General features: G+C 47.0%; 1 protein-coding gene across 1 annotated transcript; it reads left to right on the forward strand.

Moving 5' to 3' along the window:
* The first annotated feature begins 4,128 nt into the window (after positions 1-4,128).
* On the forward strand, positions 4,129-14,417 carry thbs1b (thrombospondin 1b). The gene is made up of 23 exons (XM_086100283.1): positions 4,129-4,322; positions 4,430-4,508; positions 4,634-5,193; positions 5,414-5,489; positions 5,700-5,777; positions 5,889-5,998; positions 6,092-6,217; positions 6,892-6,988; positions 7,717-7,890; positions 7,988-8,164; positions 8,242-8,415; positions 8,502-8,629; positions 8,751-8,903; positions 9,000-9,218; positions 9,325-9,432; positions 9,844-10,003; positions 10,118-10,236; positions 10,797-11,031; positions 11,145-11,372; positions 11,552-11,823; positions 11,928-12,025; positions 12,109-12,248; positions 12,519-14,417. Exons 2-23 carry the CDS (start codon positions 4,445-4,447, stop codon positions 12,524-12,526), a joined length of 3,504 nt encoding a protein of 1,167 aa, XP_085956409.1. The 5' UTR covers positions 4,129-4,322; positions 4,430-4,444; the 3' UTR covers positions 12,527-14,417.
* The last annotated feature ends 1,729 nt before the right edge of the window (positions 14,418-16,146 follow it).

The raw sequence follows: 16,146 nt of genomic DNA on the forward strand, positions 1-16,146 counted from the left end.
GTCGCCCTGCGATGGCGGCCCGATCATTTGTGGATCGCAACGACCCGATCACCTGCACGGAGCACAATTTAAGGATCCGGCGGATATTTGCAACGGGGGTAACATTGTCCGTCGAGCGATGCAAACACGTGTTTTGTATCCGCCGGGGAGACTTCACACCGTCGCCGCAAGGACGGACGGGGCCTTTTCCAGCGCCACAGTTTCTCCTTGAGGAAGAAGATTGCGGTTTGTTTATTTTGACATCTCCACGGAAAAACATAACAACGATACAGATTAAAGGCGCGCGCAGAGCGTTGGTAGGCAACATTTCAGGCTGGGCTCTTTCCAAACACGTCATCCTGTTCTAATGTCAGGGACACTCGATGCTCTTCAGATATTTACTCAAGCTCCTTTCGGTCCAAGTTTTTCATCAAAACTCATTTCCTCGTCGCCTTTAACCACGTTAAAAGCACGGAAAGAACCGTCGTAGATAAAAGCAACTGTTCGGTCACTTCGCTGAGGGAAAATAAAGACCGAATGGAAGTAGGCTTTTTGTTTTGTCCTGGAGAGTGACAAAACACTTTGTTGTTTTTTTGAATGCTTGTTTCGTATCGGCTTCCTCCCACATTTCAAAAGCATGCATGAACATTCCAAAAATTATTTTTTTTGTATTTTATTTTATTTTTATACACATCTTTTTTTTATTTCACATGATCGATTAAACAACAGCATTATCGTTCATGATATATTTCGGGATCACTAATTCATGATATTCCTTCACGTGAAAACACTTGTTACAATTCGCGTTTGTCTCTTTTGGGCAGCAAGCGGCGGCGGCACATGCGGTGAGCGCATCTGCCAAGCAATCAGAGGTTGCGGCTTTGAATCTCAGCTCGCAATCAACTGGTGCTATCAATGATTATGGATATACTTATTACCATTACTTTTTTTTTTTTTTAACCCAAAATGAGCTGGAGATAGGCTTTGGTTAACTCGCAAGCCCAACTGAGGTCTAGAAAGCGGATGGATAGATTATCGGGCGTCGCCATGGCGATAACTTCTTCTTATTCCAAACCAGTGTTGCGCGAAATCGATTTTGAGGCGCCTATTTGAAGGTATAATTGCAGCAGAATGTATGGCTCACTTTTCAGCGCGTCACCTTCCAGTACGTTTGTTTGATGGCGCTGATGGCAAAGTTTGTACCGCGTTTTCATCCTCCACGACACAATACAATGGCCGACTGTGTGCATATCAACACGGAAGGCCTTCACGTTGGGCCCCGAGTCTTTAGTTTGTGGTCATAACCCCCGAAACAGCCCCCCTGCGTTCCCCTCAAGTGTCCTGCTTGTCGCAGCGTTGCCGGGCAACTCCATCAACACCGCCGTTAGTGCGAACCTGCTTTCTATCAACGCGGACTCGAGGGGAGGTACTGAACTAGATAGGCCGGCGGGTATTTATCACTCTGTTGATGGGGTGTTTTAAAACAAGCATTTTTTTTTCTGCCAAAATAAACAAGCGTCTCGCGGTACATGTAAGGCAGAGTTTTCCCTTGGCTGATACTCAAGGAATGAGAACGACAGAAGAGTAACAGGCAGCATTTGTTGACGATGATACTTGATACTCGCGGCTCGAATGAGGACAAACGTGGCAGAAAATGGATGGAAGGAATTTTTTTTGTTTCCAGTCTGAGCTATTCTTAGTGAAACAAAGCCTCAGAGCTAAGTAGATTATTTTTTTGCGCGTGTGGTTTGTTTAGCATTTGATCATGATGCCAATTCTCATTGTTAAATCCCAAAACGCCTCAAAACCGGTAAATACGCTTTTACAGATTTTCAAAGAGGTTTGTTATGAGGACCTCAGACCCCCTCTGTAATCACTCTAATCCACCAATGTGATGTTGACTTTCGGTGCCAATTAAAAATCACAGACGAGAACATAGAAACATTTCAAAATCTTATTTTTTGGTGTGTCTTTTTTTTTTTGGTGGCTTCATAAAGTTCTTCTGAGCGTGGCAGCAAAAACTTTTCAACCCAAATCACCCCAAGCAGTATGGATGGATGAAAATGATCGAATATTTTTTTTCTCGCTGTCATATTCATACTCCCGTATCTGAAGATCGGCGAAGGGAGCGGCGTCAGTGGCCATGACGTTCCGTGATTGCGCCATCGCAAATGTCTGACAATGAGCCCCTTCCATTGAGCAGATGGTTGGAAGGTCTATTGAGGCGTCAGTTGCTCACTCATGCGCTAAACAGTTCCTGAAAGGTCCTCTCCCGCCCAAACGTCCGAACGTGGCCCTTGACGGGGTCACCAGAGAGCTTCTTAGCTGCGTTGTTAATGTGACGGGACAATGGTGAGGTCATCACAAATGGTTTTCTTCGAGAGGAGGAGCACTCGGTTCAAAATGAGTGAGGGACTATATTAAAAGAAACATTCACAAGGTATCTCGGCGTATTGTTGATGAGCTGTTTTACATTGAGGCCCGGAGAAACCTAATATTTTCCGAACAGAGTACGAAGGAGTCTTTGCATCGCGTGACCTAACAGGCCGTATGAGTGATTACGAGCCAGCTTTTGGGCATATAAACAAGCCGAGTTATAAGCAAGAAGGCTCTCGGGATATTTATATATGCTGCGGAGGTATGCGGGGAATGTGTACGTGGCAGATGACCTTTCGATATCTCCAAATAAGGTCAGCTGACAACTGTTTATTGCCGCCTGAGCCCAGGTCGCCACAGTTTGTGTTGGTTTATCCGAGGAATGTGTGCAGAGCTGTAAAAGGATTGCCGCTCTTTGAAATAAATTATTTTCATGCCGGACAACAACAACAAAAAAAAATGCTGGTGCTCTGGTTTCCTCCCATTTGAACTGGAATCAAAGACAATCTATGTTGCAGACAAAAACAACTGTTGTTGAATGCAAACTGACAAGAGGTCAAATTAAATCGAACTAGCAGCCTGGCTGCGGGCGGCAATTACATCAGATGGTTCGGAACGCCATCATGTCTATTTCCCGCTCTTCCTGCTGTGCGCCGGAATGTCAATGACATTGTCCGTGGAAGCCCATAAAAAGAAGCTGGTGCTCCATGACCTGATAAATAATGCTAACGATGGCTGAAGAGAACATTCCGAGACACTTTGAGATATTTCGAAGTCGCCGAGTCACTGACCCAGTTGCATTGAACGCCTCATGTGAAAAGCCCATTCCGATGAGTTGTTTTAGAGAAATATCGCAAACACCGCGAGAGACATGGGGGTTGTCACCGGACGTGTTATTGTGTCTGCGCCGTCTGGATTGTATCAGCAAAACATTTTGCTTCGAAAAAAAAAAGGTTATTGGGTAGGATTTGTTGTAACTGCTTCATGAAGATGTAGCTCACGCCTCAAAGACTTGGCTTTCAGGCTAAAAGGTCACCATTTTGAGACCCATTCGGAGAGCGGTCTTCACGCATACCTTGTGCTGCCATAATCGTCTTTGATGTTATATTTGTCGTATGAATGGATTACTCTACATGCCTTTTACAGTCCTTCAAGCTGCCAACAGGCAGTGAAAATCACTACTTGAGATGCCAGTGCTGAGTCAGTCAGTCCCCCGGACCTCATCCACGTTCGATTGCCTCAGGCTACTGTGTTATGTCGCCGTCTAGCGGTCAGAAAGGGAAGCGCATGCATTGCGTGCCCGTCCAGCTGACTCGCTCACTTCCCCACCTGCTTTTGTGGATCAGTCTTTTTACGACTTTGCAAAACAAAACACACTCGCTTTATGGAACTTAATGAGACAGAACTAACGTTAATTCTGGATCAGGTGCTCATTTTTATCAGAATTTCAGAGTCGAACTGAATTGTTTGTTTATTCATTGAAAGCAGAATGAAGTGACTGCTTTGATGTTGTGGCAATGAAGCGCAGACAAACACAATCCTGCCATACATGGAGATTACACTTAATTAGCATTTTTGGTTGTGGGAATGTGTCATGAAGAGAGGACCCATTGAGCCTCAGAGGCAACACTTCACACACCAATTTTCTCTCTCTCTCTCCCTCCTCTCTACATGATAAACTCGACCCTTCTCTCCTCACCCCTGATTGGACGAGGCCACTTGTTGGGAATGGCATTAAACTATTTAAATAGCATTTTGTCCCCCCTCAGCTTATAAGGGACTTTTTTTTTATTGTGGCTGATCTCATCTATAGGGCACATTTCTCCCCAAAAATATATCTACATGTTTCTGAGGTCCGGCAGAGCTTTTGTCTTATTTTTCCTCAATTTGATCCATATCAATTCCTGAGGATTATTGCTGGATTTCTATGATTTTTGTGCATCGACTCTTTTGTTTTTTGTAAACAGGTGAGTGACCGAATAAACACCAGATGAGCTCGAATTATTTTTTTACATTAAAGCATTTACATACGTGTTTCATTTGCCCCCCCCCCCCCACACACACACACATGCAGTTGAGTTATCTCATCATGAAGCTGACGGGGCTATTTTTGTTACTGATGCTTTGGACCTGCGAGGGTGCCAGAATAGCAGGTGATCCAATTGAACTCGCAGATTCTCAATGTCCAAGTGGACGATTTATGAAGAGTTTGAAACTAAAATGAAAAAGGAAGAAGTCAAAAGTATTGATTGCAAATTTTGACCACACACCCCCACAGAGAGCGGAGAGGACAACAGCGTGTACGACTTGTTCGAGCTGGTGCAAGTCCCCAAGAAGAACCACGGAGTGAATCAGGTGAAAGGAGACGACCCGTACAGCCCCGCCTACAAGATCCTCAACCCGGACCTGATCCCCCCGGTCCCCGAGCGGGCTCTCCGGGACCTGATCGACTCCATCCACGCCGAGAGGGGCTTCCTCTTGCTGCTCAACTTCAAGCAAGCCAAGCGCACGCGGGGCAGCCTCCTGACCGTCGAAAAGAAGGACGGCTCCGGTCCGATCTTTGAGATCGTGTCCAATGGCAAAGCCAACACGTTGGACATTGTTTTCTCCACCGAGAAGAAGCAGCATTTGGTCTCCATCGAAGATGCGGATCTCGCGACGGGCCACTGGAAAAACATCACGCTGTTCGTGCAGGAGGACCGGGCGCAGCTGTACGCCGGATGCGACGAGGTCAACAACGCCGAGCTGGACGCGCCGATCCAGAGCATCCTGACCCAGGAGACGCCTGCCGGCGCGCGGCTCAGGATCGGGAAAGGAGCCGTGAAGGACAAGTTCATGGTGAGTATGCGAGCCACTGAATGGGAGCCCAAATGACGCGCGTGCGCTGCTTTCGAGTTGTCGTATCCGTGCGCAAAAGCTCTGCAAATGCGCAATATACGCACACGGACAACCGCAAGAACCCGGAATTTAACTTTGTGTGATCATGCAATAAACTGTAAAGCGCACAGTTCACAGAAACATCGTTTTGTGGCTTCAATTGCGCGCTCGTGTTTTGCAGGGGGTCCTTCAAAACGTGCGCTTTGTTTTTGGAACAAGCTTGGACGCCATCCTCCGCAACAAAGGATGTCAGAGCTGTGAGTCTTTTCTCACGTTTACCCTTCCACTCGTCCCGTCTGCTTCATGTCAATGCTCATCGCTAACACTTGCCCAAATACAATATTTGGCCGCATAAAATGCATTCCACGGGGTGTCTTAGCTGTGCAAAAAAAAAAAAAGAAAAAAAAAGACACTTGAGTTGTGTGAGCAGTTATTTCACGTGATCTGTGGTTTTATTCTACCTGCAGCGCCAGATTCGATGATGATGGAGAATCTTAATGGCTCCTCGGCCATCCGGACAGAGTACACTGGCCATAAAACTAAAGGTAAAGAATCTTTAGTGAATGTGATATTACGGCTGCTGCCGTCTACACTATAAGCCAAAGGAAATAAAACGTATTTTTTTTTTTTTTTTTTTTTTTGCTTCTGCGGTGAAGATCTGCAGATGGTCTGCGGTTTCTCCTGTGAGGACCTCATCAGCATGTTCAAGGAGCTCAAGGGGCTCGGTGTGGTGGTCAAGGAGCTGTCTATTGAGTTACGTAAACTGGTAAGCTGTCTGCACCGCCTCTGGGTGTGTGCGTGTGCGTGAGCGCACAGACACTAACAATTTATTCAAGTTGCAGTCATGTTTCCCTCGCAGACAAACGAAAACAAGCTGATCAAGACGCGCATCGGCATCCACAGCGGCGTCTGCATCCACAACGGCATCGTGCACAAGAACGGAGACGAGTGGACCGTCGATGACTGCACCGAGTGCACTTGTCAGGTGTGTATATCGCGTAACTTGAACTCGCACTTTTCACACCGTTGTCGGAATGCTTTTTGTGCGCGCACAAAACCCAAATGGGCGCGCCGGTACAGGAAGTAATGAGTACCCACGTGTACGCACAAACAAACAATCACGAGCTGATGTGGTCAGTAGTCGTCGGCTTGTTTGGTGGCCGTAAGAGGCCTGTCGTCAGGAGGTCAACTCAAAACGACGCCCCTGAAAGTTATCAAATCCATCAGGAGTGATTAGCATTGATTTAAAAGAAAAAAAGGCTGAGGTTTCTCTTCAGTCTTTCACTGGGTCATCGACAAACTGTCTGCCTTTGCATATCTCGGGCACAGTCTCAAAGTCGAGGTCATCCGTCTGAGACCGGCTTCCTTTTACGAGGGATTTGGCCACGTTCCCACCTTTTTACCGACCGAGTCGGCAGACGGGTGCCAGCGGCGGTCTACATTTGCAGACGGGCACCTGGATTTTATTCTTCCATGTCATGCTTGGCAAATGATTCCACGCACGGAAGATTTTGTTGCACGGAAATGGATCAAAATCACATCGAGTTACGCAACGAGACGCGGTTCGGTCAACCGGAATTTCGATCGCGGCCCCTTTTTATCTGCATTTGAGAAAGTCCGGAAGAGACGAGACATAACCGACAAGCGTGATTATTGCAGAACTCTGCAACAGTGTGTCGCAAGATCTCCTGTCCCCTGATTCCATGTGCGAACGCAACTGTGCCGGACGGAGAGTGCTGCCCACGCTGTGGAACACGTAAGCATTTGACTTCACTTCATTTCATTGAAATCTGCACAGAGGATTTTTATTTCTGCGTTTATTTCTTTGGTAAATCCAAACAGACTGTGTGTCCGACTTTAGAGGCTCCGATGCACGCTGCAATCACAGCCGTACAAATGCGCCATGCAGGACTGTAAACGCTGCGTCAGATCAAGTGTGGAAGGAGCAATTCGCCGAGACACTGCCGCAGTCATCCTCTCAAGAGATTCTGTGTAATTTCCCGGATAAAAGCCACAAATATTTCCTGACATGTAAAGGTTTCTGTTCAAGAGAAATCATGTTCATTTTCGAGATGACTTAACTGCGCTCGTATTGGAAGAAATGAAACGGGTACTTATGTGCTTGGAACATTGGCGCTTTGTGTTCAAAAAAAAAAAACATCTTTGAATTCTTAAAGCTGAGATGGCTGCAATTTGCCAAATTGGTCAAAGCGGGCAAGAAAATTGTGCGGTAAAGGCCTCATCTGCATGAAGACGAGTGACATGTTAGTCATACCTGCGCGGGCTTGGCCGTAAGCCTTTCCGCAAAACAAAATAAATAGCAGGGGCCGCGTTCAGATGGATCTCTGCCACTCGTTAAAGTCATGACACACCATCAGCCGTGTTGTGTGTATGTGGCGGTTAGGGGTGGGGGGCGCTACATTCTCCAATAGCCGATTCATTGTGTCTCTCTCGCCATATTCTTGCCGCCGCCCTCCTCCTCAGCGAGCGACTACGCAGAGGACGGCTGGTCTCCGTGGTCTGAATGGACCCATTGTTCCGTGTCATGTGGGCGGGGCATCCAGCAGCGCGGACGCTCTTGCGACCGTATCAATAACAACTGCGAGGGCACCTCCGTGCAGACGCGGGACTGCTACCTCCAAGAGTGTGACAAGCGCTGTAAGTCACCCACCATGAACAACCCCCCGCCCCCTTCGTTGTAATCTCCGAAAATGAAACGCGTCGCAGGTGTCGCTGACTATTTTTGAATGCTCAGTCAAGCAGGATGGCAGCTGGAGCCATTGGTCGCCGTGGTCCTCATGCTCCGTTACCTGCGGGGCTGGCGTCATCACTCGAATCCGCCTGTGCAATTCCCCAACCCCCCAGCTCGGAGGCAAGGACTGTGTGGGAGAAGGTCGCCAAACAGAAAAGTGTCAAAAGTCTCCATGCCCCAGTAAGTTTCGGGTCCACTCACTTCAGCCCACTTCGAGAACAACAAAAGCTTATTATCATCCTGCAACCTGTCCTCAGTCAATGGCAACTGGGGTCCCTGGTCGCCGTGGGATACGTGCACCGTTACGTGTGGAGGCGGCGTGCAAACTCGTAAACGCCTGTGCAATGACCCTGCGCCAAATTTCAATGGGAAAGATTGCGTTGGAGACGGCAAAGAAACGCAAACGTGCAACAAGAAAACGTGTCCTGTTGGTGAGAAAACCGATTCTCCGGGCGGAAACATACCTGGTTAGACCTGAAATGATACTTGAGACCTTGAACAACATCACTGTTTTCAGACGGGTGCCTATCAAACCCTTGTTTCGCTGGGGTCAAGTGCACGAGTTTTCCGGATGGTTCCTGGAAGTGTGGAAAATGCCCTCTCGGTTATACCGGCAACGGCGTCAAATGCAAAGACCTCGACGAGGTAAACATTTCCACCAAATATTTCTGAGCTAACCGCGTCGGCTGGCGGGAACGTCTGAAACCGCCTCGAGAAAGCGACCGTCGAATGATTGGAATTCTTCTCCGTGTTCACTTGGAAACAGTGCAAGGAGGTCCCCGATGCTTGCTTCGAGTTTAACGGCGTCCACCGTTGTGAGAACACGGAACCCGGGTACAACTGTCTCCCCTGCCCGCCTCGTTACTCCGGACCTCAACCGTTTGGGAAAGGTGTGGAGCAGGCTGCTGCTACGAAACAGGTCTGCACGTCACAACCTTTGAAAACAGGAACAGAGTCCAGCAGGCACCAAACATATGGATTTGAGATTGCGCAACTTGATCCTTCCCTTTCTAAGGTGTGCTCGCCCCGAAATCCGTGCCTGGATGGAAGCCACAACTGCAATAAACACGCGCGCTGTAACTACCTCGGGCATTTCGCGGAACCCATGTTCCGATGCGAGTGCAAGCCGGGCTACGCTGGCAACGGACACATCTGCGGAGAGGACACCGATCTGGATGGTTGGCCCAATGCTGACTTGGTTTGTGTGGAGAATGCCACCTACCACTGCAAAAAGGTAGGTGGCACAAGTTACCAAAGCATGAGGTCAACATTGTTTCGTTTCGTTTTTTTTTTTTTTTTTTTGCATAACATGTAGATGATCCGGTTTTCTCTTAATCCAGGACAACTGCCCCAACCTCCCCAACTCCGGACAAGAAGATTATGACAAGGACGGCATTGGAGACGCTTGTGACATTGACGATGACAACGACGGCATTCCTGATGACAGAGTGAGTAGCGCAGGCGAGGGTGCATGAGCAACTGACTGAGATTTTTATGATACCTCATGCATGTGCAATGTGAAGCGAGGCGGTTAGGAGGCGGGGCTCGGGGTGGGGCGGGGGGTGGGGGGAGCAAATGTTTTCCCTGGCCAAAACCACAAATTCTATCACTGAGGTACAAGTCTGAAGGGACTCAACTGTGCACAAATTCCAACGCTTGAAGTGGGATCCGACCTAAATAGAAAGCACCTTTTCATTCCACGGACCTCCTTCGTTCTAAATAGATCCACTCAGTCAGTCTGAATGGCAGATGGTGAGGACCTGCACCTGAACATATACCTTCTGAACTCTAACCCCCCCCCACCCCCCCCCCCCTCACCACCACCCCATCCCCCTCAACCCTCCCATCTCTTGATACAGGACAACTGTCCGTTCACCTTCAACTCCAGGCAGTATGACTACGACCGTGATGACGTGGGCGATCGCTGTGACAACTGCCCTTATAATAGCAACCCTGACCAAACAGACACGGACAACAACGGGGAGGGAGACGCCTGCGCCGTGGACATAGATGGCGATGGTAAGGACGGCGACTCCGAGCACGACTCTAGGGAGAGCACTTTGCTCGTCGGCAATGAAGCGACATTTTATTTTTTTTTTTAACTTCAAGGATGTTTTCTGTTCATTTTTCCAGGCGTACTTAATGAAAAGGACAACTGTCCGTATGTGTACAATGTGGACCAGAGAGACACGGATTTGGATGGGGTGGGCGACATGTGCGATAACTGCCCTCTGGAACATAATCCTGATCAGGTGTGCGCACGCTCCTCCCTCCTCATTTCCTTCCAGCTCATCCGATCGGCAAACGATCGACAAGCGTCTCTCCGGCGACGTCGCCCAACGTGTGAGAGACGGCCACGCAGACAGAGACCGAAAAAGAGTGAAAGTCGGAGAAAGAGCGCCGGATTCGGTCATGATCCTCTGTCAGCCTGAGCTTTACACGCTGGACTAAATCCGATGTAGCACTCAAGGGCGCATCAGTTTAAAAAGGGCGTGGCGGGGGCGTGAGGGGTCTTTTCAATGGGCCATTGATGTAGAACGTGACAAAAAAAAGAGGCCCTCAGCGGGAAATTACTGAGGAATGGGCTGCACGGCGGGACAGCTCAATGTACCTGCGCCATGCTACACTGGGAAGGAGGAATGCAATGGACGAGGGTGCTTGAAATTGACAGTTTTATGAATTTTCAAGTCAGGTCTAGACAGATACGATACTGGCCCCCCCCCCAAAAAAAAAACCCCGAACCATTTCCAAAACGATTCGACACAATTGCTTGTCACCGTCCGATCGCTAACTGTAGCGTTTGCCATCGCAGGTGGATTCAGATGACGACCGTGTGGGAGACAAGTGTGACAGCAACCAGGACATTGATGAGGACGGACACCAGAACAACCTGGACAACTGCCCGTACATCCCCAACGCCAATCAGGCCGATCACGACAAGGACGGCAAGGGAGACGCGTGTGACCACGATGACGATAATGACGGCATCCCAGACGACAAGGACAATTGCAGACTGGCACATAATCCTGACCAGGTTGACTCCGATGGTGAGGGAAGATTGGGAAAGGGATGAAATCGAATCCGCACACTACCAGCAAATATTTATTTCTCAAGTAATGTCCACGTAATCATCAACTCACCGACCCGTTTTATTTTGCAGGCGATGGCCGTGGAGATGCATGCAAAGATGACTTTGACCAAGACAACGTGCCCGACATCTACGACGTGTGTCCGGAGAACTTTGACATTAGCGAGACGGACTTCCGCAAATTTCAGATGGTTCCTCTCGACCCGAAGGGAACTTCCCAGATTGATCCAAATTGGGTGGTGCGTCACCAGGGTAAAGAGCTTGTCCAAACCGTCAACTGTGACCCTGGAATTGCCGTTGGTAAGTGAAACATGTGACTGAAACTGATACGGTTGTCAGTAGAACGTAGACCACCACCAAAGCTGTACGATGGTAGAGTCCTGTAATTTTTCAAAGAGAGTCACGTTAGCCCCCTGTTGGGGGAAATAGATAGTTGAAGAGAAAGTCCTATGTTCTATAATTGCATCTATCATCCGTAGGATATCATGAGTTCAATGCGGTGGACTTCAGTGGGACCTTCTTCATCAACACCGAGAGGGATGACGACTACGCCGGCTTTGTGTTTGGTTACCAGTCCAGCTCCAGGTTCTACGTGGTGATGTGGAAGCAGATCACTCAGACCTATTGGTCCAATAAACCCACCAAAGCCCAGGGCTACTCTGGCTTGTCAATCAAAGTGGTCAATTCCACCACCGGCCCGGGAGAACACCTCAGGAATGCCCTGTGGCATACCGGCAATACCGCAGGACAGGTACCGCATGACCTGCTTTGTGCTCATCCTCATAACCGCTGACTTCTTTGTGAAGGATTACCATGATATGAAAAGATCATGACGGTTATTTGCGCCCGCTTTAGGTCCGCACTCTCTGGCATGACCCCAAGAACGTCGGATGGAAAGATTACACGGCCTACAGATGGCATCTGATCCACAGACCGAGAACGGGGCTTATCAGGTGGGTGGATGAAAAGTGAACGGTCAGGTCTATTGTCCGATGGATTTGATCCTTGCTCACCAACTCTTCATTCACCCGCTCAGGGTTGTGATGTACGAAGGAAAGAAGATCATGGCAGATTCCGGCAGCATCTACGACAAGACGTATGCCGGGGGAAGGTTAGGTCTTTTTGTCTTCTCCCAGGAGATGGTTTACTTCTCAGACCTCAAGTATGAGTGCCGAGGTAAGAACTTATGTCTCGTACTATTTAGTGGAACCTCAGAGGTTGAAAGCAAGGGGATTAAGAATTGGCGGTTGGGAGGTGAACCACTTATTGATCATTTTCGGATGTACATTCCCGATTTATGCCGTCTCATACTGAGCGGTAAGGAAATGCGCATTGGCACTGTATTCCTGTTCAACTTCAGGGGTTCTACTCTCAGTGCAAAAATTGATTTTCTGATGTTCTCAACTTAAAAGGAGCCATTACTAATGTTGATGTTTCCTTTCTCAGATACATAAACGCACGGCGCTGGATGTTCTGAGGAATGCACCTTTTAGTCGTACGAACATTTCTTTTACTCTCTCGTAAAGTCCGAGGACCGATTTATCTCCACAACGCTTTCTTGTGCAATGCGTAAACTCGTCGAGGGCGAGCGGCATGCGGGCAGCCTTCGTGTAACGTGACGCCGGTTTTGGGCCAAAAAAACTAAATGGCTGAGTACCGTTTGAGGATCAGAGTGCCCCCCCCCCACTCCCAGCCCCCACACCCTCTTCTGCAAGAGTGGGGAAAGCTGGAGAGAAAAAGGAAAATATTCCCTCCCTCCCTCCCACCCTTGCGTCGAGGACACCGGCACCTTTCTGTCCCAGCTCTCCTTGCTTTCTTACTTAGTGAAAGACCTCATTCATCTCTGTGCGGGCAGGGCACCCCGTAGACAACTATGCACTTGCAAATTTTTATTTTATTTTTTTTTACATCCTCTCTCTCAGCTTTTCCTCTTTGGCCCGCGTGCCTTTCTCGCTCCTCTTCCTCACTTTAGGGGCATCCCAAAGAAAAGACTGAGTCAATATTCCGTTTCCTTTACCGGGTTGCACATTCTGAACGACGCAATTCTGGAGGACTCGAAAGACTACGGCAGCGGTTAAATGGAAGGAATATTTGATGCGGAGGACGTACGTCGGGGAAGACAACTGCAGTGTTAGAAATACGGCAAATGTATTCTTGCGGATGTTTGTGTTCATGCTCGTGTGCGGAAGACTGACCGTGGATGGAAAATGAATGCACTCGTATTCATCTACCTAAGACTCCGTGAAGAGAAAACCCATGAAAAGGGGAAACGCGATCCAAAAGTCCAAATGGAATTGCGCTAGTCTTGAAGTAATCTTAGTCGTGAATTGGTTAACAACTCTCAGGTAAAATGAGCGCCTTGTAAAAAAAAAAACATGACAGTCTGCATTCCCTCCATCATGTCACAGCCAAGCCTTGGTCAATGACAAGAGATTTATTGCCCTCATCTTTTGAGGTTTGAATTAGGTATTATGTAAATACATGTAATTTATTGACTCTTGCCTACAGTGTAGGCATAAAAAAAATACTTTGAAAAAGTTCCAAATCTCTTGGCTAAAACAGCGAAAAATGTAACAAAATTGGGAGGAATCGGGTTTCAGAAACTGGATGTCTTGCTCCCTCGACTCGCAACTCGCAAACAGTTTTTGTTTTGGTTTAGCACGGGGCTACTTAGCATGAAGTTTTTGTGACTTGTGTCCTTTAGGAACCAAAAGCAAAATGAATGAAGTGATGTACAAATATTACCTCATTGCAGTCCATCGACACAAACACGTGCATTTCGTTTTCCACCGAAGTGATTGTTGTGTTAGTGTTGCACGGGTCATAAATGAAATGACATTTCTGTTTGACGACATCCGGCACCCAAAAGTACCCCAACAAGAAAGACAGTAAAATGGGAGATTTCTTCTTCTCTTTTTTTTTCTTTTTTTTGTTGTTGTTCCTTATTAAAGAATAATTTTGCTTCATCGTATATGTCCGATGCTGTTTTGAGCAGATAAGTTATTGTTCGGTTTTGTTGGCAGTTTATGACAGGTCATTGAGTGTGTGCGTGTTTAGATAAATGCTATTTAAATAATTTATCGGGATTTGTTGCCGTACAAAAGGGCACCTGTCCGTCTGTATAAACGGTTTGCACACTGATGCGAGGATGTTGTATTCTTTATCGTTTTTACTTTTGGGAGGTGGGGTGGGAGGGATTTTGTTTATGGATATTATCATTATTTTTGTACGATTAGTTTTGCTGGTCTGTAAACATGTTCTTAGTTGTAAAAATGCTCAAATGCTGTTTTTATCCATAGTGATTATTTTGTCACATACTTCGAGATAATAAATAGTTAAAAAGTCTCCACATTGTGGTGCTTTTTTTGTGTCAGTGGTTATCACCAAAAATACGGACTTGCCGTCATGGGGGTTGTCATCAAATCCCGCTTGATTGATTCACAAGTCACAAAGGTCCGAATCCAAATCCAATTATTGTTTATATATATACAGTATATATATATATATATATATATATATATATATATTTATATTGTATTTGCAATATTTCCTATATTGAGAGCTGCGTTGCATTCACATGATCTTTTTTGGGAGTTATGCCTTCCCGGTAAGTCACTATATTAAGGCTCGTGGTAAGGGCCACAGAGCGTTCCACTGTAAGGTCTTTCTCTCCCAAACGAGGTGATGAAGGCCACATGAGGAATGTGACACACACTTCTGCTCTTTAACTTTTACTACCGGGTGACGAGTTTTGACAAGACTGGTCTTGTGATTTATATCGGCTTCACGATGGCCAAGGTCAAATGATTGCAAGTTCATTGTCCCAAGTGACGTCCAAGGAAAGTCAAACACCTGCAGTACATCAGTTGTGCTCCTTGGGTATTTTCCCACCCGTCCGATATTTAGTTAGCCATACAGGCCTTTTTGGGCAGCCGCGTTTCCTAATTTGGAAGCGGAGGGGAGCCACAACGAGCCACATCCAGTTTCATACATCCTTTCATAAATCAAGATAATCATTCCCCATTGAAATGAATGGTAATGAAATTAATCCGTTCCAACTTCAGAACTAAATTATACTTACCATGGGACTTGGATTCAAAGCGCCCATCACAAACAATACAGTTATCATAATAATGGACCGTGCATCATCGATTTTATTTTTCTCCAGGTCCGGAAATTAGGGCCACCCACGAGTGTGAAGGCAAGCGAGGTCACTTTGCTCCTGTGTCCGTCCTCTCCTCTGATACCAAAGTATTACACAACATTCACCACACGATATCTGCTGATGCCAGTTGTTTCAAAGAGAAAAGACAACTGTATATTCATGTTGGTATATCCGTTTGCAGAGTCAAGGAGGCGCTTCCGTGTAGCCGCCAGCCTGGTTGTATTTCAACGGTCTCCTTGCATGTACGTTTCTTATTAAATGATATAGCTCATTTCTCTCAAAGTGCTTGACCTGTCACTTGCCAATAACGCCTCACATTTTTTTTTCCTCGACAGTGACAAAACTCACCGCAACAGGAACCATGACAAACCTCAGGGAACGTGACTTGGAACAACAACCGCAACAAACCAAGGCAGACTGAAACAAAGCCGGTGAGTCAATACAAATTTTTGAACATAGGCCGCAAAAACACAGCTCATGACCCAAAATGGCCGCACTAACCCGCATCTGTTATTCCTTCATATTCATAAAAAAACTATACAGTGAAAGTTTTAAAAAGACCAGAGTGTACCACAACTGTTCCCTTATTGATTTTGTAAATCGCGGCAGCCTTCCGGTCCACACACCCAAACACTCCTTAAATAATGACAGAGTAAAGCTGAAAAAGACCCACCCAATTACCGCCAAGATACTTTGATATTCCTTGAAAAAGAACACCTTTCCACCCCCACCCCGCTGCCCAGTAATCGGGTATGAACTATCAGCCTTGAAGTGTTGAACCAAAGTGCTGATGAATGAAACGGGAGATGTACAACAGTCTTATTTAACTCCTGTAATTCTCCCAAGGAAGCGGACAGATTTGTGGAGCCATTGAACTGACCTCAAACCACAAACTTTAGCTACATGAAT

Source organism: Hippocampus guttulatus, chromosome 20 (assembly GCF_054856545.1).
Source record: "Hippocampus guttulatus isolate MCC_2025c chromosome 20, RoL_Hgut_1.0, whole genome shotgun sequence".
Classification (NCBI taxonomy): Eukaryota; Metazoa; Chordata; class Actinopteri; order Syngnathiformes; family Syngnathidae; genus Hippocampus; species Hippocampus guttulatus.